The sequence below is a fragment of the Neovison vison genome, chromosome 6 (assembly GCF_020171115.1).
Source record: "Neovison vison isolate M4711 chromosome 6, ASM_NN_V1, whole genome shotgun sequence".
NCBI classification, from domain to species: Eukaryota; Metazoa; Chordata; class Mammalia; order Carnivora; family Mustelidae; genus Neogale; species Neogale vison.
In genome coordinates this window covers 217,187,434-217,214,761 of record NC_058096.1, presented here as the reverse complement: position 1 = coordinate 217,214,761, position 27,328 = coordinate 217,187,434, and the positions used below count along the sequence as shown (strand labels likewise).

General features: G+C 50.9%; 2 protein-coding genes across 3 annotated transcripts in view; one reads left to right on the top strand and one right to left on the bottom strand.

The window, feature by feature from the left end:
• COL5A3 (collagen type V alpha 3 chain) overlaps nt 1-8,754 on the bottom strand; it is a 37,193-nt gene extending 28,439 nt beyond the window's left edge. Inside the window, exons 1-8 of one of the 2 annotated variants that reach the window (XM_044254258.1) lie at nt 8,618-8,754; nt 4,791-4,952; nt 4,507-4,696; nt 4,275-4,431; nt 3,507-3,611; nt 3,056-3,208; nt 1,109-1,222; nt 857-1,003 (exon numbers count right to left, since the gene is read on the bottom strand). In XM_044254258.1, coding sequence (XP_044110193.1) covers nt 857-1,003; nt 1,109-1,222; nt 3,056-3,208; nt 3,507-3,611; nt 4,275-4,431; nt 4,507-4,696; nt 4,791-4,952; nt 8,618-8,705 — 1,116 coding nt within the window. In that variant the 5' untranslated portion in view covers nt 8,706-8,754. The remainder of the gene's footprint in view (nt 1-856; nt 1,004-1,108; nt 1,223-3,055; nt 3,209-3,506; nt 3,612-4,274; nt 4,432-4,506; nt 4,697-4,790; nt 4,953-8,617) is intronic. The other variant, XM_044254259.1, reaches the window with a different exon arrangement.
• A 2,234-nt stretch (nt 8,755-10,988) lies between these two features.
• Nucleotides 10,989-17,501, top strand: RDH8 (retinol dehydrogenase 8). The gene is made up of 6 exons (XM_044255401.1): nt 10,989-11,091; nt 14,257-14,418; nt 15,079-15,258; nt 16,383-16,476; nt 16,804-16,987; nt 17,094-17,501. The coding sequence occupies exons 1-6, from the start codon at nt 10,989-10,991 to the stop codon at nt 17,307-17,309; spliced, it is 939 nt and encodes a 312-aa protein (XP_044111336.1). The 3' UTR covers nt 17,310-17,501.
• The last annotated feature ends 9,827 nt before the right edge of the window (nt 17,502-27,328 follow it).

The window sequence follows — 27,328 nt, the reverse complement described above, 5'->3', positions numbered from 1 at the left end:
TAAATTAAAACAATGGTTAGAACATAACAAGCACTCAGGGTGAGTTGGCTATGATTATTCCCCTCCTCTCCTGTCCAACGTCAAGGCTAGAACTTGGCTCCTTCCCTGTCTGCACTGTTTTCCTAAGCAATCTTATCCAATCCCTTGGCTAAAGGCAGCATCACTCTGGTGTTGATTTCCAAGTCTTATCTCCAGCCTAGATCATGTCCCTTGAACTCCCGAATCTTCTAAGCTATCACCCACTTGACATCTCCATTTGGGTGCCAAGCAGGGGCTGCCAATTTAGCACACCCAAAACGAGATTCTTAAGATTTCTCCCCCCCACCCCGCACCCGCTTTTCCTTTAGGCTTCTCCGTTTTATTCAAAGGCGCCAGCATGCACCTACCAAGTCATCCTTGCATCTTTCTTCATCTCCAGTAGCAAGACCAAAATGGAGCATGGCCCAAGTCTGTCCACTTCTCTCTATCCCCACTGCCACCACCCTCATCCTGGTCCCCAGGCTGTTGTTGCATAGACCACTGGTTTCCCTGCTGCCCCTCTGGCTCCCCCTACAGTCCATATGCTGTTCAGCAGCCGGAAGGAATTGAACGCTCCAGATCAGATCATGCTCCCTTTCAAGTGGCTTCTCGTCTTGCTTGGACTGAAAGCCAAATGTGCCGTCCTACCCACAGAGCCATCCGTTAGCACAGCTCCTGTCACATTAGCATCGTGCTAATATTTGTTGACTACAGTGGGGTGGTGGGAAGGCATTCTAGGCAAAATAACAAGAAAGCATAAGAGAAAATGTGGGAGGCAGCTCCAGGCAGGACTCCCTAACAATTCCCATCCCCCCACAGCCCAAATCCTCAGACTCACAGGAAAGATGTGGAACTGAGGCTGTGATGGCAGTTCTGCTGCCTGGAAGTCAGGGCCCATGGTGGGGCCATCTCCTTCTTTGTCCTCTTTGGCTAACTTAGTCTCCCGTGTTCTTAGTTCGGTTCCATTGTCAGGGTCCAGGTCCCCCTGAGGACATTGAAACAGACCAAAGTTTGCCCCTGGCCTCCTCATTGTCCACCACCACCACTGCCCCAGGACTTTCCCTTCCAGCCCTGTCCACTTCCCACTGACCTCTGGTAGGGTGACATTGTGGGCAATGGTCACAGTGGTGGTGATGCCCAAAGGTGTGGGAGTCGGAGGCAGAGTTGAAGCTGGTGTCTCTGTTTTGAGGCTGTCGCTGGAGGTCTGCAACAGGAACAGGAGTATCAGTTCTGGGGTTCAGTCCAATAAAGACAAAAAGAAGAGACAGGCTCTGCCCCCTAGGAGTGCCGAGTCTGGGGAGGGGAACAAAGGATTCCCAAAAAACACCAGAGAGGTATAAGGTAGGGGGCTGCCCAGTGGAGGCAAACATGTGCTGACTAGACCAGAAGAGCCAGCAGGGGGAGGCTTCTAGTGTGGAAGAGGAGCAAGAGGGAGCCAGGTCTGGAGACCTGGAAGGCAGAGTAGGACTGGCTCCAGAGCCCGGAGATCAGAGTCAAGGTCTAGTACTCAGGGCCAGACTCCTGGAAGCGTATCCTATATGTCTTCTCCCAAGGCACAGCTCAGTGGTCAGCAGGCAGGCCTCAATCAGAGAAGCCTGGACAGCTGCAGAGGAATTTGGTCAAGGGCACAAAGAGGGTAGGAGAGGCCCAGGTGAGGGGCTGGGACTAAGGAAGGAGTTGGGGAGGGGTTCTTTTTCTAGGCCTGAGTGGTCATTTCTTTCTCTCCACTGATGCTGAGAACAGATGTAGTGCAACCAATGACTCTCCCCAGCCTGGACCTCAGCCAATGGCCTGCACCAAGGATGACCCACCAGCTAACAAGCCCCTATTAATGGCCTCCAATTATTCCTACAACCAGTGACCCATTATTAACTCCAGTAACTCCAATTAATGACCCCCATCAATAACCCCTGACTAATGATCCCCACTAAAGGACTTAACCAAAGACTCCTCCAACTAATAACTCACATCATTGACCACACAGCAGTTGCTCCCATAACCAGTGACCCACCCGTGGTCCCCCAGTCAATGGCCCCAACCAGTTATTCTCCCATCCAGTGACCTCCCCAACTAATGACCCCAACCAGTGACCTCCTCCATAATAAGCACTAACTAGTGGCCCCTCAACTAATAAGCCCCACCAGTGACCCCTTAATTGATTATTCCCCAACCAGCGATCCTCTAACAATGAACACCCATGAGTGAGACCAACTCTTACTCCCCAACCAAAGACCCCCAAACAGTAATTTCACTAACCAATGACCCATCAATGACTTCCCAACTAATAACTCATCAAGGACTCCCAAACCTATTATCTCAACCAGGACCCCTTGAAAGTCATCCTTTCAACTGATGATTCCAGTTGGTGACCCCAGAAATGCCTTTTAATCAGTGGTCCCCTACGGATGACCTGCCTTCCCAATTGATGATACCTAGCAATGACCTCCTACCATTAACCCTAAATCAGTGATACCAGTAACACCAACAGTGGTCTCTATCAATGACTTCCAACAATGACCTTCATCTAGGAACTTCCCAAACATCGACCTCAATCAACATCCCTATAGTGACCCCCCAAGCATCAATCTCTTTCATTGAAGCCAAATAATGCCCCCAAACTAGACTCCCTCAATGAATAACCCTCACCAGTGGTCCCAATGAGTCAACCCCAAACAATGATGCTCTAACTAATGAACCCATTATTCACCCCAGCTAATGGCTGCCCTTAGTAGCCTTCATCAAGAACCCCTTAACAATAAGGTACTCATCTGGGTATGCCCCCTTCCTCCAGCCCTTAAAACTGGATGTTGGGGGTCAGATATGGGAAAACTCATAGGACAGTACCAGCCCCCACCACACACACACACACACACACACACACACACACACACAGAGTTATGAGTCAGCTGAGAAGAGTCAAGGTCAGGGACTGGAGACCAAAGGCAGAGAGCTTGGATTGGGCACCAGCAATCAGTGCAAAATCAGAGACCAGAGGTCAGAGGCAAAAAGCAGAGGTGAGTAACCACAGATCCCTTACCTCTTTCTCCAGGGAGCCAGGAGGTGGGCTTGGGGTCAAATTTTCCTTGTTCTTCTTCTTCCTGCCCTTCCCCTTCCGACCTCGCCCTTTTTTCTTCCCTTTTCCCTTTCCCTTCCGTCGAGGAGGAGGAGTTTCTGGCTCACCCTGGGGAACCTGGGAAGATGACCCCCATCAGGTCCAGAGCCCCACAATGGAGGCTCCATTACTCTGTCGTCTGGGACCATGCTGGCACATGGCCCATTGGTCCTATGTTTTGAAGCCAGGGCTCACTCAGCCCTGCGACCTAAGGTCAATCATATGATCTGGGGCTTGGAATCACTGTTATGTGACCTGGGTCAGGGTCACTCATGCCTAGGATCTTTCTGAGGGCAGGGGTCAGAATTCACTCATTCCTGGGACCTGGAGCCAGGGATGACTCAGCCTGTGACCTCAGAACAAGTGCCTCACTCACCCCTGTGGTGGTAGGGTCCGGGCTGTCACAGCCAGGAAGGTATCGCTCACAGGCCTGGAAGGCAGCCAGGGGATCCGGACTTATCAGAAACTCCTGAATATCTCCCTGGAGAGAGGATGGGGGTCAGGGAAGGGAGCCACAGGCTGACTCTGACACCCCATCCCAAGCACCAAGGCTCCCTTTAACCAGAGCAGCCTAAGTACAAGGAGGGAGTGGCAATCCCTCTGCCCATCAAAAGTGAGAGTAGGAAGAGTCTATGAAGGTCACGCCAAATCACAACGGCAAACCACACCCCACAACATTTGTCTCATCAGAGGCACATTATTCCTTTGCTCTCAGGCACATGGTGACCCTTAATACGTGCCAGGTGCCCTTCCCGGCTTTGGGGTTAAGGAGAAGAACAGGACGGATGTGGCCCCCGGCCCCCGGGAGGGGACACGTATCACAACCACACACAGCACAGTCACCACACCAAAAACACCTCTGTCACCAGCCACCCAACGGCACGCCTTGCCAGCACCCAGCATCACAACCCCCCCACACACAGTTACACATCATAACAACCAGAGCCGTCCGTGTCCCCAGCTTACTCTCCCCCAACAAGTCAAGTATGCGCCATCATGCATTATCATTCTGTGACTCTACAATCTCGCACACCATGAAGATGCACACTGGACAGCTCCCTTCTCCTATCTGCTCCACATTCAGGCTGTGGACAAAACTCCCACCCATCCTCTGCCTCGGTTTCCCCGATCACTGAAGCCCTACCTCAAAAGTCTCCTCCCCGAGGTCTTGGGTCCCCAGCACAGTGAGTCCAGCTGTGCTAATGAATCGAGGCCCTTGGCCCACCATGGGGGGCTGAGGCTCACAGTCAGCCACCAGAGTCACCATCCTGCCATCCACACTGACTGCCACACGGTGCCACCTGCAAGGGGACAGTCTCAGTGGGGGGTGCTTCTCACCCCACTTCTCTCTGGACCCCAACTTTCCCTATACTCACTCGCCATCCATGAGGTTGACTTGCTGGGGGAGGGGACTGAAGGAGTCCCCTAGGAGGCTCAGAGCTGGCCCCAGAGCCAGGCCCAACTGCCGAGCACCACCCTCATCATAAATGGAGAGAAGGACAGACTGGTTGGCTGGCTGGCCCCGCAGGGTGATCAGCATGGAAAAGTTCTCAGGAAACGGCCCATCTGAAGGGGCAGAGGGAAAGGGGCATCTCAGATGGTCTAGCAGTGACCCATGCTCCCAGAATGACCCCTTCCCACCCCTCCTGCCCTGACTCACCTGGAAAGAGCTCCCACGTGGGGATGCCAAGTGTACTGGCCTTGCCAACCCTGAATGCCCGATCACCCTCTGGGTCCCTCTGGGGGCAGAGGCCAGGCCCCTCGAGGACCCCAGCCTGGCCCTCTCGCACGCCCAGGGCCTTCAGCACATCCACAGGGCCTGCTGGAGAGAGAAGCCAGGGTGCAGGGCAGTTAAAACAGACCCAGCACTTCAAGTGAGTAGCTCAGATTTGGGGAATTCAGCCTCCCGCCGTGTTTATGGGTCCGGGAGAAGGAGCAGGCCTGGGACCTGCGTCCACCTCACCACCCCACAGCTGTTCCAGCTTCATCAGCCTATTGACTCCTGTTTGGGTTGTTTTTTTTTCCACCCCCTTGGTTTTTTTGGTGAGGGAAAAAAAAAAAAAATGCTGACCTACTTCTGGGATGAATCAAGGCTTCCTGGCCTGAGCCCCGGAGCCAGACTGTCCCCTTCTCTGTACTCCCCCACACCAACTGACTCCCTGGGGCTTCTTCCCCAGCCTGAAGCCCCCTGCCAGGGAAAACCCACTTGGAAAGGAGGGGCTCCCAGTGTTGTGTGTTTTTCCTCCACTTTCTCCCTCCAACCTCCTCCTTTGACCACCACTTCCTCTGAACTCCTCCTCCCTGACCACCATCACCCGCGATCTGCTCCCTTTCACCACGACCTCTCCTGACTTCTTCCTTCTGACCTCCTCCTTGATCCCTATCACCCATGACCTCCTCCTTCTGCCTATCCCAGTCTCCTCTATCTGACCTGTGACCTCCCCATTTTATCACCCTCTCTAGCCTCCTCCTTATGACCACCTCTCTCTAATAACCTCCTGACCTCCTCCCTCTGACCCTGTTACTCTCCTCCCAGGAAAGGAACTGGTCTGGCCCAACCAGATCCGAAACCAGGCCATCCTACCAGCCCCACCCCACACAGCAGGCCAGTGCTAAGTGGAACCACATGGTTTGAGCGGGGAGGGTGGGAGCTTCCCCTGGGCCCAAAGCCCCTGCCTGCTCTCCCCTCCCCCCAACAGACTGTCCCACTGACCCCCTGACCCAACCTCTTGGCAGAAGCCAGTTCTGTCAAATCCGCCCATGACCTCACCCAGGGGGAGTTTCTGCTGACCTCACCATTGGGAGTCAGGGTGGGGGGCCAGACTTGCGGGAGATAGGGGCTTGGATGAGGGACCCCCATCCAGCTCCTCCTGGGTCAGATCCTTCATTCTCCAAAACTTACACACCCCTATTCCAGCCTCAGCTCACTCCTGCCCCCAACCTCCTGTTCTTTCTTTCTTCTCTCCCCCTCCCTGCCCTTTCTCTCTGTCCCACTTTCTCTGCTGGTCTTTCCAGGTTCCTCTCTGCGTCCAACTCTGAATCAGTGTCTCTCTTTCTCTCTTATTTCCTAACTCTCTCCCTGTGTCTGTTGGTATTTCATATATATATATATATATATATATATATATATATCTGTGTAGATTACTCTCCCCGTCCTTCTCTCTCTCTCTCTCTCCATCCACGCCTCCCAATTCTGCCGCTGCCACCAGCCCCCACTCTAATTGCCTGTTCTCTGGCTGGGCTGTTATTAAGAGGTATTTGGGTTACAGTCCCTTGGGACTAAGATCTGAGCTCCCAGGCTCTGTCAACCACAAGGGTCACTCCCCCACAGAATGATCATCCCAGCTGCCCCCTCTCCAGGCTGCAGCCCAGTGGACAGCTGAGATCCATGACCCCATGCAGTGTGGCTCTCCCCTCACCCAGACCCCTGTCCCCATGCTGTGGGAAGGGGTAGCCTCTCGCCCAGCTGCTCATTCACATTGAAAAAGTCCTTCCCAGCACCTAACCCAAATGTTTCCTGCTTCAATCTTGTATCTCCTCTGTAATGACCTTTCAGAAACTGACTGCCCTTTCTTTTCATAGCTGGCTTTGTGACAAGAAGACACACAAGAGGCATTGAGTCCTGCCTGCAGGCCCAGAGGGTGGGGGTCGGCCAGGGACCTAGCCTGACCTTCCCCCACACTCTCCCCTGTGTTGGTCAGGGCCCCAGGGAGATGTTGGATGGGGTCTAGGATATGAAGGGAGGCAGGCAGGCCCTAGGTTGGGATCTCCTCAGAAAGGTAGGAGAGCATAGGAGTGAGTGTATGTGCCATTGCACAAGTACATGAGATCGTGCAAGTGTGTCCATGACTCTATATGGACCAGGGAATGGCTGAGCATGCGATCTGTGGATGTGTGGTGTGTGCCGAGTATCTGACCTCCAGTGGGGAGATTAGGTGCGGGTGTTCGGTGAGTGACTGGACATGCATGTGGGCTCGGGTCCTGTCAGTGAGCAGGTGAGTCTGTGATTGTAACAGATGAGACTGGAGATGAGGGAATGTGGTTATACGTGAGAGTATGGCCACCTCGGCAAGCGGGTGACTGGCTGTGAATGCTGACAGGGTCGCGTGGATACCAGTGGAAGCCTGTGCCAGGGCTGCAAGGCGTAGGAGGGTGACAAAGGCTGTGACCCTGTGGCGGGTGGCTGCTGGGGTTGCCTGGGGCGTGGGCACCGGTGTTTAAAAATTCGTGGTGTCCCCGAGGGCTTATATTCTGAATGGATGCCTGAGATTGCACGACTGTGGGGATGTGTGAGCATGGGAATGGGACATGGGCCAGTTTGGGACAATCCACGTGAACAGGCACCTCCATGGACTCCAGAGAAAGTGAGAAAGTGTAGGATGGGGTGTGTGTGTGTGTGTGTGTGTGTGTGTGTGTTGGGGGCTGAGTTCACATTAGGGAGGGACTTCCAGAAGTGCCTAAAGCCCAGCCTCTCTCAGACCAGGGATGCCACTTGAAGGACCATGACCTTCCCAAACCCTTGGGCGCCCCCAACCCCGAACCCTGTGGGGCGGAGCGCGGCGTCCAGCCAGAAGCGCGCAGCTGGGCGTGCGTCAGCGCTGACTCACTCGTCCGACGGCCCCCGGGACCCCTTGAGGCCCCTGAGAAATTCCTCAGGAAAAACACCCGCGGCTCGCTCAGCTGGGGGGGGGGACTTCCACTTCCGCCCCCGCCCGCGCTCCGCCCCGCCCCGCCCCGCGCCCCGCCCCGCCTCGCCCCTCACCGCGGCCCTCCCGAGGCCCTGTCCATGGTGCTGATCGCGGCTCTGGGGAGAACAGGGTGGGGGGAGGGGAGAAGTGGGGGCAGAGGAGGTGGGGGCGCGCCAATTGGAGACAGAGGAGGAAGAGGAAGAATACGATGAAGCCATTAGGGGCGATGCAAAGGAAACTTTGAATGCCCGATTAGCCCCCTCCCATACTCGTCCCCACTCAGCATCACCCCCAGAATCATCCGCTCGCGTCCTCATGGGCCACTTTTTACACCCCCAAATCACAACCGAACCCCTCATCGGGTCACCCAAAGACAATCACACGCGTAACACGGTTATTCTCTAAGTCTGCCCTACACAGACACACCCACAACTCACAATCACAGACTTGGCTAGGGATCACACATATTCATCACACATATTCATACCATAATCGTCAACTCCCACACACAATTTCACTTCAAATGGCCTCACACACATTGCTACACACACACCTACAAATTGCATTCACTCCAAGGCATCCACCAGTAAAACTCGGTCACACGTATCCCCCCTCCCCCCAGCTGTCACATCCACAAATTGCCCAGAGTCGGTTACGCGCGCCCAACAGAGCACCCCAGCCACTTGCTACACTCACGCCCCCCTCGCACGCCCCCCATTCCTGACTCCACCCCATCTTTTGGGAGCTCGCTAGATCCTGCCCTCTGGATCCTACTCCTATCTCCTTCTTTCCGGCTCACCCGCATGCGTCCGGAGAAGAAGCTGCAGCGAGGCCAAAAGCAGACAGAGGCCGGTCCGCGGCTGGCCCGGGCCTCCGCGACTCCCCATCCCGGCGGGGCCCACACGCAAGGCGGGGACCGGCCGGGGCGTCTACGGGGCGCGGCGACTCCTCGGGCTCCGGGCACTCGCTCGCCGCGGCCGGCTCCACTCGCATCGGCAGGAGACTGCAGGAGACCCCGCCCTGGCCTCGCCCTGCTCTCCCGCGCCCGGCCGGGCGGGGCTCGCTGGAGGAGGCGGGGGTGGCTGACAGCTGGTGGGGGAGTTGGGAAAGTTTGTGCCGAGTGCTGATTGGCCGGCTAGGGCTGGAGCCTTAAGTCGGGAGCGGGGGCCCTTCTTGCCCCACCCCACAGTGGAGGAAAAGGGTCACTCCTACCCAGCCTTAGAATTCGGGGTCCCAGACTTACCCCAAACCCTTTCCTCCTAACAGGCCCCCTCAAAACAGATGTTAGCCCCATTCAAACCTTCAGCCTCCATCAGCCTCCACCCAGGCCCTGGAGTTAAGGCTTTATACAGCTTTTTTTTTTTTTTTAAAGATTTTATTTTTATTTATTTGACAGAGAGAAATCACAAGCAGGCAGAGAGGCAGGCAGAGAGAGAGAGAGAAGGAAGCAGGCTCCCTGCTGAGCAGAGAGCCCGATGCGGGACTCGATCCCAGGACTCTGAGATCATGACCTGAGCCGAAGGCAGCGGCTTAACCCACTGAGCCACCCAGGTGCCCCTTTATACAGCTTTTTTATATCAAATATTTTCTGTCTCACCCAGGCCCCCAGAAGGGGTCCCAGCCTGATGCCAAATTTTCACCCACTTGCTTTATCCCAGTGGCTTAGAAACAATGGAAGGTACCAGCTTCATCCCAGGCCTTCCCTTTGAGGTCTAAATAAAGAATCCTCATCCCAGGGGCGTCTGGGTGGCTCAGTGGGTTAAGCCTCTGCCTTCGGCTCAGGTCATCATCTCAGGGTCTTGGGATCGAGTCCCGCATCGGGCTCTCTGCTGAGCAGGGAGCCCTTCCTCTTCTCTCTCTCTGCCTGCCTCTCTGCCTACTTGTGATCTCTCTCTGTCAAATAAATAAATAAATAAATAAATAAATAAATAAAATCTTTAAAAAAAAAAAAGAATCCTCATCCCACCTCCAGCCTCATACCAGATGACAAAATGGCATTCCCAGCCTTACCCCAAACCCTCATTTCTCCACCCAAATTCCAGAATTGGATGTCCTGGCCTCACCCCCAAACCTTTGACACAGATTCCAAAACACAGTCCTCAATTTCTCCCAAACTCTTAATCTTCAAATAAAGGGTCCCATTTCCATCCCTAGCCCTCTCCTCCCCTCTCCATGATTCAGGTCCCCAAATAGATGTCTTAGCCCCAATTCCAAATCTTCACATATGCCCCCATTAAATGGGGGAAGTCTGGCCCTACTTCAAAGCAGGGCACTGCCTTAGGGAGAGGTCGATACCTGCCATTCTTGGGGTGAGGTAGAGCTGCCCTTCACCCTACTGGGACCCCCCACTGTGAAGCTCCCCCAGGGGGTCACATGGAGTTGTCTGTGCAATTGAACAAGCACAGACTTGTGGGATCTGAGGGAGCTTCTGCAGGGAGAAACCTAAGGGGCGTATCCTCGGCCCAGAACTGCCCCACCAGGGGGAAGAGGGAGAAGCCTGCTGTGTCTCCCTCCCAGCCTCTGGTTCGGACAAAGAGTGTCTGTCTCCCTAGAGAGGAGGGGTGGAGCCCCATCTGGCCTAAGGGTGAAAAGGGGGCAGTGGGGTGGGGAGAAGAAAGGGAATTTCCCCAAGCTGCTTCTTCTCCCTCCTCAGGGACCTCAGAGACTAAGACTTCTCCTGCTAAAAATTCTCATAGAGAGCCCTGCCCTGCCTTGCTGGGAAGTTCTTCCTAGTCTTCCCCAATCATGTGACATATCTACACCCATTCTCATCTTTGAAAGGAGCCTTCTGGGACCACACGCTCTGCCACTTTCTCTCACTCTCTCCTTCGCATCAGAGATTCTCTGCCCAGAATCGACAGGAAGAGAATGCCCCTGCTGATTCCCCCACCCCCAAATGATTTACAGTCATAATAAAAAGACCCTCGTTGTGAGTGTAGCAGTGAGAAGAGATTTTTAACAGATAAAAGAAAGAGGCTATTTTGAGGTTAAAAGATTTCCCCCACCCAGCTGCCTGCCAGGGTCAGTTCAGAATTGGTGTCTTCTGGGGCCCCTTCACCTTGCAGGGGAAAGACGGGAGGGTGTCTAGGAGGTAGGGGGAATGAGGCTAGGATGGGTGGCCGGAGTCAGGTGCTGGCCAGCAGAGGTCACCCATCCCGGGAGGGACCGACATGGCGGACGCACCCCGGACTGTACTGATCTCAGGCTGCTCCTCAGGAATCGGCCTGGAGCTTGCAGTGCAGCTGGCTCATGACCACAGGCACCGCTACCAAGGTTAGAGGCCCAGGTGGGGCTGGGAGGGGCAGGGGTGGGCATTCTGAGGACCTTCAGCCCTCCTGGCACCATTTCCACTAGCCCATCCCGTCAGCTGGATGTATGGGCTTGAGGAGGACCAAGGACACATGGAAGCCCCTTTCCCACCTCTGCTCATGGGTTATCCCCTCATCCAACAAATATTTCGTGTGCACCTACTGGGCGCCAGGCACTGTTCTAGGGGCTGGAACCACAGCTGTGAACAAAACAGACAAACATCTCTGTCCTCAGTGTAAGGAAGGAGCAGAGCGAGGACAGACAATAAACAGACTTTTTAAAAATTGTATAATATGTCTAATGCTCATAAGTGCTAAGAAGCAAAGTAAGTGTGGTATATGGTAGGAGGTTGGGGGGAGCGGGGGCGGGGTAGGTGATTTTTTTAAAGGGCTGGTGGGGAGGGCTTCCCTAAGGTTCCTCTTGGGCATTCCCTAGGACTCCCCTCCCCCACCCCTCCCCAGATTACTGCTCCAAGATAAGCCTCTTAAGTGACCCTGACCTTGGGGGCTTAAAGGGGGCCTCTAAATCTAGGGACTTAGCCTCCGGCAACTCTGGAGTAAATTGCCTCCGTCTGCACTCCACCCATGGGAACCTCTGACCCAGAGCAGGCTGCAGCTGAAGTGGGCAAAGGGCTGCTACTTACAGGAAGGTTGCAGGGGGCGAGGGCATTGCCCCAGTTGGCAGAGCAGCTTCTCCCAACCCTCTGCCCTCTGTCTTAGAGACACACACAGTCTTGGATGGGACAGACCGAGTGCCAGTGCGCAGGGAAGTTGTTGTGCTGCGTGTGTCCCTTTGTCCCTGGGACACTAGTCATAGCCCTGGACAGGCAGATGAGTGCATAAAACTGAGAGATGTTTATGGAGTGCTTACAATGTGCCAGGTTCCGATCTAAGTGTTGTGCGTCTAGTAAGTCATTTAATTCCCCTATCACCCCTATGAGGTGGCCACTAACATTAGCCCCACCTTAGAAATGAGGAAACTAGGACACAGAGTGCCAAGGATTCTGGCCCAAAGTCGCCCCGCTGGAAAGTGGCAGAGCCTGGATTTGAGCCCAGGCAACCCACACCCTGGGACCACAGTTGTCACTGTATGGAGATGTATGTGCTCCCATTCATCTGTGCGACACCCGTGAGTCACACAGGCCCACAGACTATATGAACACAGCGCCCGGCGCTGTGCATGCACGATCATGGGTACACGCATGAAGGATACAAACATGTATACAGGGGTTTGAGCTCAGCACTCCCGAGGTTCAAATCCCAGTTCTGACACTTACTAGTGGTGGGACAGGCAAGGAACTTCATTTTCTTAGCCTCAGTGTGTTGATCTCTGATAGGGACAGTAACTTTACCTACGTATTCTGGCTACTGTTGCTAAAGAACAAATCATTCCAAAATTTCTGGTGTAATAGGACAATGGTAGTCACGGTTTACAAAAGTCATAGTTTACAAAACGCATGGTTTTGTAAAACCATGGTTTTTGGTTTACAAAAGCCATAAATTTGGAAGGGGGCAGCTAGGTGATTCTTGCTCAGGGTCAAAGGCTACAACTGGAACAGTGGGGACTAGTCACAGCTCTGGGCAGGCATCTCTCCTCCTTTTAATAATGTCAGGTCTTCTCCATGTGGTTCCTCTGTCTGGCTAGCTTGGGGCTTCCTCCTAGCATGGTGGCCTCAGGATAGCTGGGCTGCTACAAAGTGGCCAAGGATTTTTTTTTAAGCTTTTATTTATTTATTTGACAGAGATCACAAGTAGGCAGAGAGGCAGGCAGAGAGAGAGGGAGAGGGAAGCAGGCTCCCTGCTGAGCTGAGAGCCCGATGTGGGGCTCCATCCCAGGAGCCTGAGATCATGACCCGAGCCGAAGGCAGCGGCTTAAACCCACTGAGCCACCCAGGCGCCCCGTGGCCGAGGATGTTAAGAGTGAAGATTACAGGGCTGCCTGGGTGGCTTAGTCAATTGAGCATCCAACTCCTGATTTCGGATCACGTCATGGTCTCAGTGTCATAAACTTGAGCCCTGCATCAAGCTCCGTACTCAGAGCGAAGTCAGCTTGGGATTCTCTCTCTCCCTCTCCCTCTGCCACTCCCCCTACTCCTGCTCTCTCAGTCTCTCTCAAATAAATAAATAACTAAAATCTTTTTTAAAAGAAAAAGAATGGAGCTCCTGTGTGGCTCAGATGGTTAAGCATCTGCCTTCAGCTCAGGTATGATCCTGGGGTCCTGGGATCAAGCCCCGCATCGGGGTCCCTGCTCAGTGGGGAGCCTGCTTCTCCCTCTGCCTCTCTCTCTTTCTCTCTCTCTGTGTCTCTCATGAATAAATAAATAAAATCTTGGGGAAAAAAAAAAGAAAAAGAATGAACATTAAAGCAAACAGAGCAGAAACTGCAATACCTTTTCTGACCTAATCCCAGAAGCCACACAATGTCACTTTCACTGTGTACTGTTAGCGCCCAGCTAGACACCAGATGCAAGGAGAGGGAAATGAGATATCATGTCTTGAGGGGGAACAGCAAAATTCTCAAAGAGCATATGCGATGAAAGAGGCTGTGGCCACCTTTGAAAATAAGCCCATTACCTTATCCTAGGGTTCTCGTGAGGAGTAGAGACAATGCTTATAAAAGTGAGTAGCACAGTGTTTGGCACAGAGTAGATATTCAATAAATCGCCAGTTCTGTGGCTGATGTAGATGTGGCTATTTGTATTTCCATGTATGCACGACGCACATATATTGACCCTAAATATGCATGCATTTCTTTTCTCAAGGCAATGTGTTCTCTATTTATTTTATTTCCTTACTCACTGGACTGTAAATTCCGTGAAGTCAGGGACTTTGTCTATCTTATTTCATGCAGGTGTCTCAGCACCAAGAATAGAGCATAATGTGTACTAAGTCTATGCTCAGGAAATGTTGGATGGAGGGTTGGAGGGCTGGAGTGATGCAAGGCTGGATGAAAGTACATGTAAATGTATTCACACTATATGCATTTGGGGTTGTATAGTAAAATAGGTGTGTAAACCTGTGGGTCTCCATCCCTCTGTGACGGCTCATGCAATATCATGGAGATACGTAAGTGAATGCACAGGCGAAAGGAACCCAGTGCTTGCCTCAACCCTCTTCTTTCTGTCCCCAGTGGTGGCCACCATGAGGGACTTGGGAAAGAAGGGGACCCTGGAGGCAGCTGCCGGGGAAGCTCTGGGGCAGACCCTCACCGTGGCCCAGCTGGACGTGTGCAGTGACGAGTCAGTGGCCCAGTGTCTCAGCGGCATCCAAGGAGGGGAAGTGGATGTGCTGGGTGAGACTGAACAGCCCCTGGGGTCACCCCCCCTTCCCTGACCTAAGCACACATCCTCATTGTAGTGAATCCTCTCCAATGTCTGAGCACGAGCATTCTTGCTTCACCAGCAACCTCTAGCCCTGGACAGAAGGGGTAGGCAAGCTGGCTAAAAGCCCAGGGTACCAGTTCATTAGGGTTACAAGAAATAAACTGAGTCCCGGGGGTAGGGTAGATTTTACTGAATAGAAGAACACCATATGGTGTTCTGTTACATATGGTTTTTCTCCAAAAACCATATGTTGGAAAACTTGGAAAAGTTACTTTGATGAGTCATTTGGGAAACGGAGGATGATGTAGAAGCAACACATGATCTCTCAAAGACCTTCGAAGGAGGGTGGGTGTGGCTGGTTTGATGCAAATTGGGGTCAGAGCGGAATTGCTCTTGCATTAAGGGGAGGCTGCTCCCAGCAACCCTACCCCCCCCCGGAGTTCAGGGTCCTCATAACAAATGCTAAACTATATGTAAAGATCATCAAGGTTCCACAATTGTCCACTCAGGATATTCTGGACTGGCCCTGAATTTGGAGTAGGGGGTGGGATAATTCAGGAAGTGTCCCTAGAGGAGTGACACTAGAAGGCTTGGGGGGACCTCCAAGTAACCTTCAGTCTCCTCCTTAGTGAATAATGCTGGAGTGGGCCTGGTGGGGCCCCTGGAGGGGCTCAGCCTAGCTGCCATGCAGAACGTCTTTGATACCAACTTTTTTGGGGCTGTCCGTCTGGTCAGAGCTGTCCTTCCTGGCATGAAGAGAAGGCGAAAGGGCCACATTGTGGTGGTCAGCAGTGTCATGGGGCTGCAGGGTAAGCCCTGGGGACCCACCCCTTGGAATCCTCCTCGCATCTGACCCTCCCCAGGCTAGAAGAATGGCAAATAGGTTTTAGCTCATATTCCAAATGAGCCTGTGTTGAGAAGGATTCTGAAGCTCTATAGGAAACATTTGCAGATTAGATTACGTCGGCCATGCTGCGAGAGCTAAGCGGTAGTGTTGTAAATGTTATCCCCATCCCCATCCAGTATCAGTGCTACTTCTGGACACCTCTAAGCCCAAGGCAGGGCTCGAACTCACAACCCTGAGATCAAGACTTGTGCTGAGATCAACAGTCGGACGCTTAAGCAACTGAGCCACCCAGGTGCCCCAGAACTCCTTTCCTGTGACATTTTTTGACAGATACCTCTAACCAAGCCCAAGAGATGCCTAGCTTTGGCGCTCTGAGGTTCTGCAGAAAAAGAGAGCAGTCATTGTTTAGCAACATCTGCCATGAGCCTACTATGGAGGCCACTTATTTGCCATCCATGCTCCTGGGTCTTTCTTCCTTGAACCCCTCTAGATGCCCTTCCTCTCCCTGGAAATTCCCTGGGATCTGCCCTTACCTCCTCAGCAGCCTCCTGAAGAATCCACAGTATTTGTTTTTTTGTTTGTTTGTTTGTTTGTTTGTTTTAAGAATTTACCTTATTTGTTACCCCACCATGGGGAAACTATAACTACCAATCAGTCCCATCCCTTTGGCCCCTCTTCCAGCTGTAGCTCCTGACCTTAGGAGTCACATTCACTCTCAATAAGGACAGATAAGAAAGCCGCTGAATAGTACTTGCCCTCAGGGACCCTGGCAACTCTATGCTCAAGGGGCCCAGAGGTTTAGAGGATGAACAGAAGGAGGGTTTTCCAGGGCCAAGGGCAAATGGAACACAGGGAAGAGGCAGCACGTGGCACCCCAAGACAATCTCATCCTAAGCATATGGGCTCATCCTTCAACATATGCTCCCATCATACATACGTACACTCATCCTGTTGGCCTTAGATATCCCCCCCCCATTCTGAACTTTAAACCCTCTTCGCTCAGTCTCCTGAAGACCCCATGTCCCTCTGGACCCACAAGCCTGTCGCCCAGACCCCAAAGGGCCCAACCTCCTCCAATCCTCTCAGGTGTGGTGTTCAACGAAGCCTATGCAGCCTCCAAGTTTGCCCTGGAGGGATTCTTCGAAAGTCTGGCTGTCCAGCTGCTGCAGTTCAACATCTTGTGAGGCGGGCATTTGGGTAGTGAAGGGGGAGGACTGGGAGACAGGTGGAGAAAGATGAGGGAAGGGGACGTGGTGAGGGGACGTGGGCTGGGAAGGCCGAGATGGTGGCAGGCAGCAGTGAGAAAGTGGAATCAGGAATGGGGGAAAGAAAGGGAGTTACCGGAAGACAGCTGAGGAGTATGGGGTATGGGCAGAGGAGAAGCTGGGGGAACCAGGAAGGATGAAGTAATGTTGAGAGAAATCGGGGGAGAGAGGAGAAGAGGGACTGTGACGGGAACGAGAGTGGGTTGGGTTACCAGACCCCCTACCCCTACTGATATCCCCAGCATCACCCTGGTGGAACCTGGCCCAGTGGTCACTAACTTCGAGGGGAAGCTCCTGGAGCAGGTTTCCACAGCTGAGTTCCCAGACACTGACCCCGACACCTTGCACTACTTCCGGGATTTCTACCTCCCTGCCTCCAGGGAGCTCTTTCACTCTGTAGGACAGAGCCCACAGGATGTAGCCCAGGTGAGTGGGGAACCCAGAGTCCCAAGACATGGCTCAGATATGTGAGGGTGCCCACCCTGCAAAGTCCCCCTCCCTGAATCCAAGAGCTCAGGGCTCCACCCCATAGGTCATTGTCAAGGTCATCAGCTCCACCAGACCACCCCTGCGCCGACAGACCAACGCCCGCTACACCCCACTGATTGTGCTCAAGACTGTGGACCCCTCAGGCAGCCTGTATGTACGCATCACCCACTGCCTGCTCTTCCGCTGGACACGCCTTCTCAACCTTGGCCTTCGATGTCTGGCCTGTGGCTGCCTCCGCTTCCGAATATGGCCCCGGTGAGCAGAGCCTCCCTGGGAGGCTTCCTGGAGGAGGCAACACTGTTGCTAGACCTTGAAAGATGAGATAAACTGCCTCACTCAACCTCTGGACTTTATTATCTTGGGCCTGGGAATATAAGGGTGATCTAAAACCCCTTCCACATAGAACTGAGTTGACTAACAGATCTTCGGACTTTTCTGGTCACACACTCTGTCAGCAAAATGTTTGTACACTCACCAATAGTGCAAGTATATTTTTTCATAAAATACGTATTTGTATCCACGAGTAATCACTATATTAAATATTTAATAAAGCTCAGTTTCTTGTGTCTAAATTAAAAAATTTTTTTAAATAAGTTTCACTTCAAACACATTAGAATGGCTACTATAAGTAAACCAAGCAAAGTAACCAGTGTTGGTGAGGATGTTCAGAAATTGGAGCCCTTAGGCTCTGATGCTGAGAATGTAAAATGGTGTAGTCACTGTGGAAAAGAGTATAGTAGTTCCTCAAAAAAAAGAAAGAAAGAAAGAAAGAAACAGAATTATCACGTGACCCAGCAATCCCATTTCTGGGTATTAACCAAACAAATTGAAAGCAGGGTCTCAAAGCCCATATTTGCACACCCGTGTTCATAACAGCTTTATTCACAATGGCCAAAAGGTGGAAGCAATTCCATCCATGGGTCCATCAACAGAAGACTGGATAAACTCAATGAGGATATCCACAAGATGGAATATTATCCAGCCTTAAAAAGGAGGTGAATTCCAACACCTACTGCAACGTGAGTAAACCTTGAGGACCTTATGCTCAGTGAAATAAGCCAGACAGAAAAAGGACAGATACTGTCTGATCCCACTTAGATGTAGTCCCTAGAGGAGTCAAATCCACAGAGACAGAAGGTAGAGATGGGGGGAGCCAGGCAGGGTGAGACATGGAGTCAATGTTGAGCGGGGAGAGAGTTGCAATTTTGCAAGACAAAGAGTTCCGTGGTTGGACGGCAGTCATGGCTGCACGGCCATGCGAGTGGCCTCAGTACTAATGATGTGTACGCTCAGAAATGGTCAAGACGGTAAATTGTGTGTTTTGTACATTTTATCACAATTAAATGTTTTAAAAAAGCAACCGGGGTCCAAGTTTCTTGGCCCTCGTGTGGAGAGTTTGGAAGCAAATGGACTCTGGGTATAAATGTTGACCTTGTCTCTTGTTCACCGGGTGACCCTGGGCAGGTGAGTTCCTGGTGTCGTCTTCTGGAAAGGGGAGCTAACAATAATGGCAGTGAAATGACAGGAAAAGCACCCTGCACTGTGTTCCATTTCGCTTGGAGCTTTTGGTGTGGCTCCTGTTTAGCTGTCTCCTTGGAATGCCAGGCTCGGGGTGAAGGTGTTTTAATTAATGTCTGCTCTTCAGCCTTGTTAGATAGAGGCTCTTGGAACCAGCCCGGTCCATTAATGAGGAAACTGAGGTTGTCCAGAGCAGAGGGGAGGGCAGGACTCAAGCCTAGGTCTGTCCAGCTCAGTGTATGCTGGGCCTTAAGGGTCTCTAGTAACCTCTTCTAGGACAAGAGAAACTGAGTCCAGGGCCCGTGAAAGAGGTCTCTTTGAGTCAGTGCACATATACTGGGGCCGCTTAATATTTTTGGTCAAATGAACCCCTCCGTTCTCCTCCCCGACACTGGATTTTTGAAGTTGTGTTGGAGTACGGAAAAGAGTACATGAAAATGGGGTCCCTGGGGGGCTCAGTTGGTTGAGCATCTGCCTTCAGCTCAGGTCACGATCCCAGAGTCCTGGGACGGAGCCCTGGCTCCTTGCTCAGCAGGGAGCCTGCTTCTCCCTCCTACTGCTCCCCCTGCTTATGCTCTCTCTCTCTCTCTGACAAATAAAATCTTTTAAAAAAAAATGTTAAAAAGAATATATGAAAATAGATCATGACGATGGTTGCCCAGCCTTGTGACTATACCAGAACCACTGAATCGTGCACTTTAAAATGGCAAATTTTATGGTATATGAATTATATCTCAATTTAAAAATTAAATACATTCTTTTGAAGGAATATATGAAGCACACATGTGCGAGAGGTCTTTGGAGTGCCACAGGAGGCCTCAGCAGGAGCTGAGAGGCAGAGAGGAGAAAGACCAGAGTATTTCTCCCCCAGGCTCCCTCCATGGGGGTCGCGTGTATTAGCAGCATCTCTCCATCCATCCAAGGCCCCAGCTCCAGTTTCTGAAAACCACTCCCTCCCTATGCCCCCTCCAGCCAGTGATGGTGTTGGGACCCCCACTATTGCCATCAGAATGACACCGCACTATCTTCCCTAGGGATACACACCTTCTGTCTTCACCTTTACGATTGTCCCTGTCTTCACTGACCTCCAAATTACCCACTTTGAATATATTATCTTTTTCCATCCGGGACTCTGACAGACCCAGTGTATGTGTGTGAAAGAGCCAGGGAGCAAAACGCATGCACACTAGCTCACCGTCAGACTCCACCGTTAGAACGGTACTGATATTTACTGCCTGCCTTACCCCGAAGGTCTTCACCATCCCGATTTCTAAGTGCAACATTATCTTGTTTTTCAAGAAACTCCCTTAAATAAATTATTACAAATGACTAATTTGGGGTGCCTGGATGGCTCAGTCGGTTAAGTGGCTGACTTCTGCTCAGGTCATGATCCCAGGGTTCTGGGATTGAGCCCCTTGGGGGACCATCATGGGGCTCCCTCCCTGTTCAGTGAGGAGTCTGCTTCTCCCTCTGCCTCTCCCCCAACTCATGCTCTCTCTCTGTCTCTCAAATAAATAAATAAAATATTTTTTGAGGTTTTTTTGTATTTTATTTATTTGTCAGAGAATGAGAGTGAGTGAAAGAGAACACAAGCAGGGGAAGCAGCAGGCAGAGGGAGAAGTGGGCTCCCCACTGAGCATGGAGCCCAATGTGGGACTCGATCCCAGGACCCTGGGAACACAACCTGAGCCAAAGGCAGATGCTTAACCACCTGAGCCACCCAGACATCCCTACATAAATAAATAAAATCTTAAAAAAATAAAAAAGACAAGTTATCTTCTTCCCAAGAAGGAAAAGCCATCATAGACACCGTAAGTGAGGCCAAATTCGGTATTTACAGGTAGGGCGTACGATATTCCAAATCCTATACTCATAGGCTCTTGGTACAGGAAAATACATCTCTCTCAGATTGGCCTTATTTCCCAGATTGTCTTGCAACTAGGGAGTGAGGCTGTCACCCCGATTCCACTCAGGTACAAAGTTAGATTTGAGAACCCACCACCCAAAGGAGGAGAGATCAGGAAAGGGAGGTAGCGGAAGGGACAGGGGTGTTGCAAATGTCCAGGGCCGTCAGCGAAAGCCAGAGCTGCCCTCTGGTCTTAGCTGCTGGCCTGCGCCCTTCCTTTGCCCCTTCCGTCTTCGAGGGCTGGTGATTTCATTAGCCACCAATATCCACCCAATAAATTCCTTTGCAGCTTAAATCACCCTGAGTCAGCTTCTGTTGCATATAAGGAAGAATCATCACCAATCCAGATGGCAACATAAAAGCAAATTCAGCGGAGGAGGAAGAAATGTTATTATGGTCTAGCGGAATGCCACTGCCGACCAGCAGAAATTGGCCAACGTTCAGAAGGTGCTGAAGGCGCACAAACCCTTGTTCTTGATTTCTACAGCCCCACCTGCCCCTTGGTCCTCCCCGTCTTAGCAAAGATAAGTCTGTTTTAGTTGTTCATGCCAAAAATCCTGGAGTCATCTCTACTTCCTCTCTCTCTCATACCTCACAGCTAATCAGATCTTGTTCACTGGACCTGCAAAATATATTCAGAACTGACCCTTTCGCAACACCTTCTGGGTCCCCACCCGAATCCAACCACCATCATTTTTTTTTTTAAAGAATAATTTACTTATTTGACAGAGAGAGTGAGAGAGCACAAGCAGGGGGAACCGTGGGGGAAAGAGAGGTAGAAGCAGGCTCCCCGCCGAGCAGGGAGTCTGATGGGGGGCTCCATCCCAGGACCCTGGGATCATGACCTGAGCCAAAGGCAGATGCCTAACCATCTGAGCCCCTCAGGTGCCCCAACCACCATCATTTTTCAGCCGGAGAAGAGCACCAGCAGCCCCCCCAGAAGAGCACCAGCCCCTCCCACCCCTTGCTGCTCCCTCCAATCCATTCCCCACACCACAGCCCAGAAGACCCTTTAAAAACACCTTCTGAATTGATAAAATCTCAGTGTTTTTAAAAATCAATACATATGCGTCTATGTACATATAAAAGAATATTTTAAAAGCAATATTTTATAAGTTCAGAACCTGGGTGGCCCAATCGTTAAGCGTCTGCTTACAACGGCTCAGGTCATGATCCCAGGGTCCTGGGATAGAGCCCCACATCGGGCTCCCTGCTTGGCGGGAAGCCTGCTTCTCCCTCTCTCACTCCCCCTGCTTGTGTTTCCTCTCTCGCTGTGTCTCTCTCTGTCAAATAAATAAATAAAATCTTTAAAAAAAATAAAAATAAAAAAATAAAATAAAAGCAATTCTGCCAGCCTCCTCTTTCCCTCAACTGCCTAATTCCTGATAACCTCCCCCTCACCTCAAGTTACCTATCCAGATTTTCCTTCGGATTATACCAGGGGGGAAAAACCTGATAAATGGATAAGCAAACCGCAGCAGATACATCCAAAGGAATGTTATTCGGCCTTAAAAAGGAAGAAGATTCTGGCACGTGTTACAACAGGAATGAAACATGAAGGCATTATGCCCAGTGATATAAGCCAGACACGAAAGGACAAATACATTACCGGATTCCGTTTATTTAAGGTACATAGAATATGCAAATTTGTAGACAAAAAGTAAAACAATGGTTAACAGAGGCTTGGCGGGGGTTGGAAGTGGGAAGTAAGTGTTTTATGGGGACGGAGTTTCAGTCTGGGAAGATGGAACATTCTAGAGATGGGTGGTGGGGACGGTTGCACAGTGATGTGAATGTGTTTAACAGCATTCTCTGCACACTTGAAAATGATGAAAATGGTAAGTTTCATGGTGTTCAGATTTTACCACAATTTAAAAAATGAATATGGAGTATTCTAATGGAAAAACAGAATATATAGGTACCTACACAGGTGTATAAACGTATATATATATATATATTTATTTATTTATTTAACTTTTCACAGAAATCAGCATACTTTACACCTAAATGCGAACTTCAGTTCTTTCCTTGAATAATATGTCTTAGAAATGTTCCCATATCAGCCCAAGCAGACATCCTCATTCTTTTGCACAGCTGTGATATATCCTGTTGTGTACGTGGACAATGATTTATGGAACTGGTCCTGTACTGATGAATCTTTGGGCTCTCTCCAATCTTTTCCTATTATATAAACGGCTGCAATGAATAACCTTGTGTGCATATATCATTTCACACATGTGCAAGTGTTTCTGTCATGGGATTACTTGGCCAAAGAACTATGCATTTGTTATTTTTATGAACATTATCAAATTCAACTCTATTGGGAAAAACTGATGTCCATATGTTAGCACGGTCACTTCCCCACAGCCTCACCACACTGCACATGATTAGTCTCCTACATTTTGGCCATTCTAATAGGTAAAAATTACTATCTCCTATTTCTCTTATTTAAACTTGGATTTCTTTTATTATGAGTGAGGTTGACTGTCTTTTCACGTGACAAAGAACCTTTTGAATTTCATTTTTTGTGAACATTCTGACTGCGCGTTTTGCTCAAGTTTTTCTGTTGGATTGTTTATATTTTTATTAGTAATCCCTAGAAACTCTTTACATATTAAGGAGATTAGGGAGACTGTAATATGAAGTGCACTTTCCCCCTAATTTTTCAACTTTTCTGTGGTGCATTTGGTCTTATTTTCATGTCATGGAATTATCTGTTCTTATTGTTGTTACCTTCGGATTTCAAGTCAGAGTAACAAAGGACCTACCCCACCGATTCTGTTAAAACAGAAAAATAATGTCACTCTTCTTTTCAAAATTCTCCAACGGTTCACCCCTTACTTAGATTCAAATCCACAACTATGAGACCTCCTACATGATCTGATCCTTGAATATTAATCTCAAATTATCTCCCACTCTTTCCACTTCACCGACTTCGTTCTAGAACACTGACCTCCTTACTGTTTCTTAAATACTCCGTGCACATTCCCTTTTTTTTTTAAAGATTTTATTTATTTATTTATTTATTTATTTATTTATTTATTTGGCAGAGAGAGAGAGAGAGACAGCGAGAAAGGGAACACAACCAGGGGGAGTAGGACAGGAGGAAGAAGGCTTCCCAGTGAGCAGGGAGCCCTACACAGGGCTTGATCCCAGGACCCTGGGATCATGACCTGAGCCGAAGGCAGACATTTAATGACTGGGGCTCCCAGGCACCCTCCATGCACATCCCTATTTCAGGGCCTTTGTACTTGCTGCCCCATCTGCTAGAACCTTTTTCCCAAATAGCCACATGGCTCCTTCCTTCAGTTCACCTTCTCAGAGAGGCCACAAGACAGTACCCTGTCACTCTGTCCCCTGAACCTGCTTTATTTCTCATCACCTGACATATGTTAGTTATTTGGTTTTTGCTTGAAACAAGAACTCACTAGAACATCAGCTCCATGGGGAGGAGACTTGGCTCACCTACATCCCTAGCACCTACAAGAGAATGCGGCACAAGGTAGATCTCCACATATTTGACAAAGGAAAGAATGAGTGGATAAATGAAAGCATCCAAATGAGACTCTCCATGGCCTAAGAAGGATTTCGAGACCCTTTCCTTACTACTCCTCAGATCACCTCCTTTCCAGATTTCTGCCTGGGCTGTTCCCTCGCCCAAAGCAAAACCATCTTGCTGTCTCCCTCCCCTAATCCTTTCCCGGGATTACCTTTACTTTTCTAGACTTCAGGGTGTCAGCCTAAATACCGCTTCCTCCAGGATGCCTTCTTTGACTCTCCAGCCTGGTAGGGTTAGGAGGTTTCTCTGGACCCTCGTAACTGCTTATTCTGGGACAGTTTTCCCTGATCGGGCTGTCAGTTCTGTTGTGGCACCTATCACACTGTTTTCAGACCCAGGAATCAACCCCGAACGTGACTGCTGAATTCTTCCCTCTCCTCCCATAGCAAGCAACAAGCTCCCCCTGAAAATTCTCCCTGCGAGTCAGACCTCCTTGGACCAGGAGGGGAGGCATGGGATGGATGCCCTTAGGGACCAGGAAGCAAGGCCAGTGCCTGAAGCCTTGGGGAAAACAAGTGCATGATCAGAAGCCCTCAGGGACCAAGAAATGACCATGACTGGAGCAGCCTGAGCTGAGACAGGAAGTGACCCAGCAGGGTAAGACGTTAAGACGCTCCTGATACCTCCTACCGGAGCAAGAAATGTCACCTTTCTGAGCGTCGGTTTCCTCACCTGTCAAATGGAAGGGTTGCTGGGGAGAAAGTCCCTACTAAGTGCCGGAACTTAGGTGTTTCAGAAGTGACAGCCATTCACGGCCATGTTGTTCTGGGCATCACTCCAGCCTCCTGGATCCTGTCCGGCCTTTCCCGGGAAGCTTTGGGCTGGAAGCCTGGAGAAGGAGGGAGCGAAAACAGAGGCCACACATCCCTGCAAAGTCGTCCCTCCCGCCCTGCAAACCCGGGGTCCCAGGGAGGGGAAGGCGGGCGGGATCTGAGCGGCGGCGGCAGCTGCTCTGGGCGTCGGGCCAACGTGCCCTCCCTCCACCGCCCGCATTCCTGTGGGAGGAGGCCGAGCGCTCCTCAGTCTGGCTGGAGGCTCGCTCGCGCCCTCTCGCGGCCAAGTGCGAAAGGTTGAACTTGACCATTAACTTGCTGTAGCGGTCCTGGGTGGATCCCACAGCGGGTCTGCGACCCTCTACCCTCCTGGAGCTCCCTCTCCACACGGGTTCGCTTAACTTGACGTGTGATCTGAGGCAAGTCACTTAACCTCCCTGTGCCTCCGTTTCCTGACGACACAGTTAGGTTTTTCCATCTGCAAAGTGGGTCAATGGGAATTCTAATGAGAATGCTGAGAGGCTGAAAAGGGACCGTCCAGGTGAAGCAGCTACAGTAGACACCACTCCCTAAGGGGAAGGGGTTTCGGTCCTCTTCACTGCTGTGTCCCCAGCACCTACAGCAAGGACAGGCATGCAAATGGTGCTCCCGGTTATTTTATGTATTAGTTATTGAACAAATGCTGCCTCTTCTTTTAAGGGACCTGAGGCTGGGTGGGGAGGAGGGGACAGAGGTATGAGGGGTGAGCTCCAGTCACTCATTCACCCATTTCCACCTCCATGCATTTGCTCATCAGATGATAAAGCTGTATCGCCTTGTTTTCTTTTCTTTTTTTTTTTAAGATTTTATTTATTTATTTGACAGAGACAGAGGGATCACAAGTAGGCAGAGAAGCAGTCAGAGAGAGAGGAGGAAGCAGGCTCCCCGCTGAGCAGAGAGCCAATCCTAGGACCCCGAGATCACGACCTGAGCCAAAGGCAGAGGCTTTAACCCACTGAGCCACCCAGGTGCCCCCACCTTGTTTTCAAAGTAGTTCCCACCTCCTCTGTTTTTCCCTTCCTGGACCCACCCCCAAGACAAAACCAAAACTCAAAGAAGCTGCAGGCTTGAACATGTTTCAAAAGCCTCAGATAGGCTTCCCTGACCAGGTTTCCCACTGGGGAGACAGAGACCCTGGCACAGTGAGCGGGAGCCCAGACTGGACAAAAGGTGGGAGGGACTGAGAATCCCTCACCTTTGGACCGTGCCTTGTTCTGGACACCGAGGAGTCCCTGGGACAGAGGGGGATGTGGACACCTCGCGTGGGGACCAAGATGTGAAGGAGAGAGCTCACACCCAGCTGAGGGAGGGCTGAACAGAACCAGCAGGGATTCCCTGAGGGCACAGGACAACAGCAGAATACACCACCAACGTGGACACCAATGTTCTAGAACCTTCCAAATTAGGTCTCCCCTGCTTCCCCGATCCAGGTCTTAATTTGATTCTGCCAATTCTTTGCTTCACAAGGGACTGTTGACCTTGGACTCTAGAGCATCACCTGGAGCCTCACGGCTCCCCTGCCCAACCCAGGGCAAGTTGCCTTCACTCACCAGGCCTCAGTTTCCTTATCTGTACAATAGGTGGGAATTCTTACTTTAGCATAAAGGGGCATTTATGGTTCTTCTGTCAGTGCAGACAGAGCACATAGAACAGCATCTGGCACACAGTGAGGAATAAATGACTAGATCCACACTGGTTTTATAGCTCTCTACAAAGATAGAGTCTGGAAAGCAGGCACAGGTTGAACCTAATTAACAAGAGGCTATGAGGTTTAGGGCAGAAATGTACCTTAAGCCCTTAGTAAGTTCTCATTAAATGTCCACTCCACAGGGGCAGGGATTTTGGCGGAGTTGGACACTGCTGTGATCCCAGCATGCTTAGGAGGGCTGGGCTCATAGCACATACTTAATGAATCTTTGTGGAATACATGTATTTTATCATTGTTTCGGGGAGATCTGGTGCTTTCCAATAAGCAAGACTGTCCAGATTGGCAGTGGAAAAAAAAACTGGGAAAAAAAAAAAAAAAAAAGAACCAGACAAACTTGTCTGCTTCTAAGAGGCAGACACCACAAAGTGGGTCCAACATCTTTAAAGGGCATATTAAACAGGCAGTGAAAATTATTTCGGGACAGAGAAAGACTTCTTCCAGGAATGCCTCAAGCAAGATGTGTTTTTGTCCCTGGTTTAATATGTATAATTTGCCTTCTGGAAAAGGAGCCCAGAGAGCTTGGTGTGATTTAGGAACAATGAACAATGGTCACAATTTACCAAGCGTAATTATGCAGAAAGATCTGGAGCCCAGCAAGAGGATTTGACCTGTGCCTTTTTGAGAAGGTTCCATTACGGCGGGTCCCGGGGCCGGATGGCTCAATGCCATGGCTGCTCATGCTCTGTGATTGGGGAAATGAAGACATAATCCCTGGGCTGCCCCCGTTTGGGCAGCTACCCCAGAAACTCACCAATTTCACAAGGGCAGAGGTGGG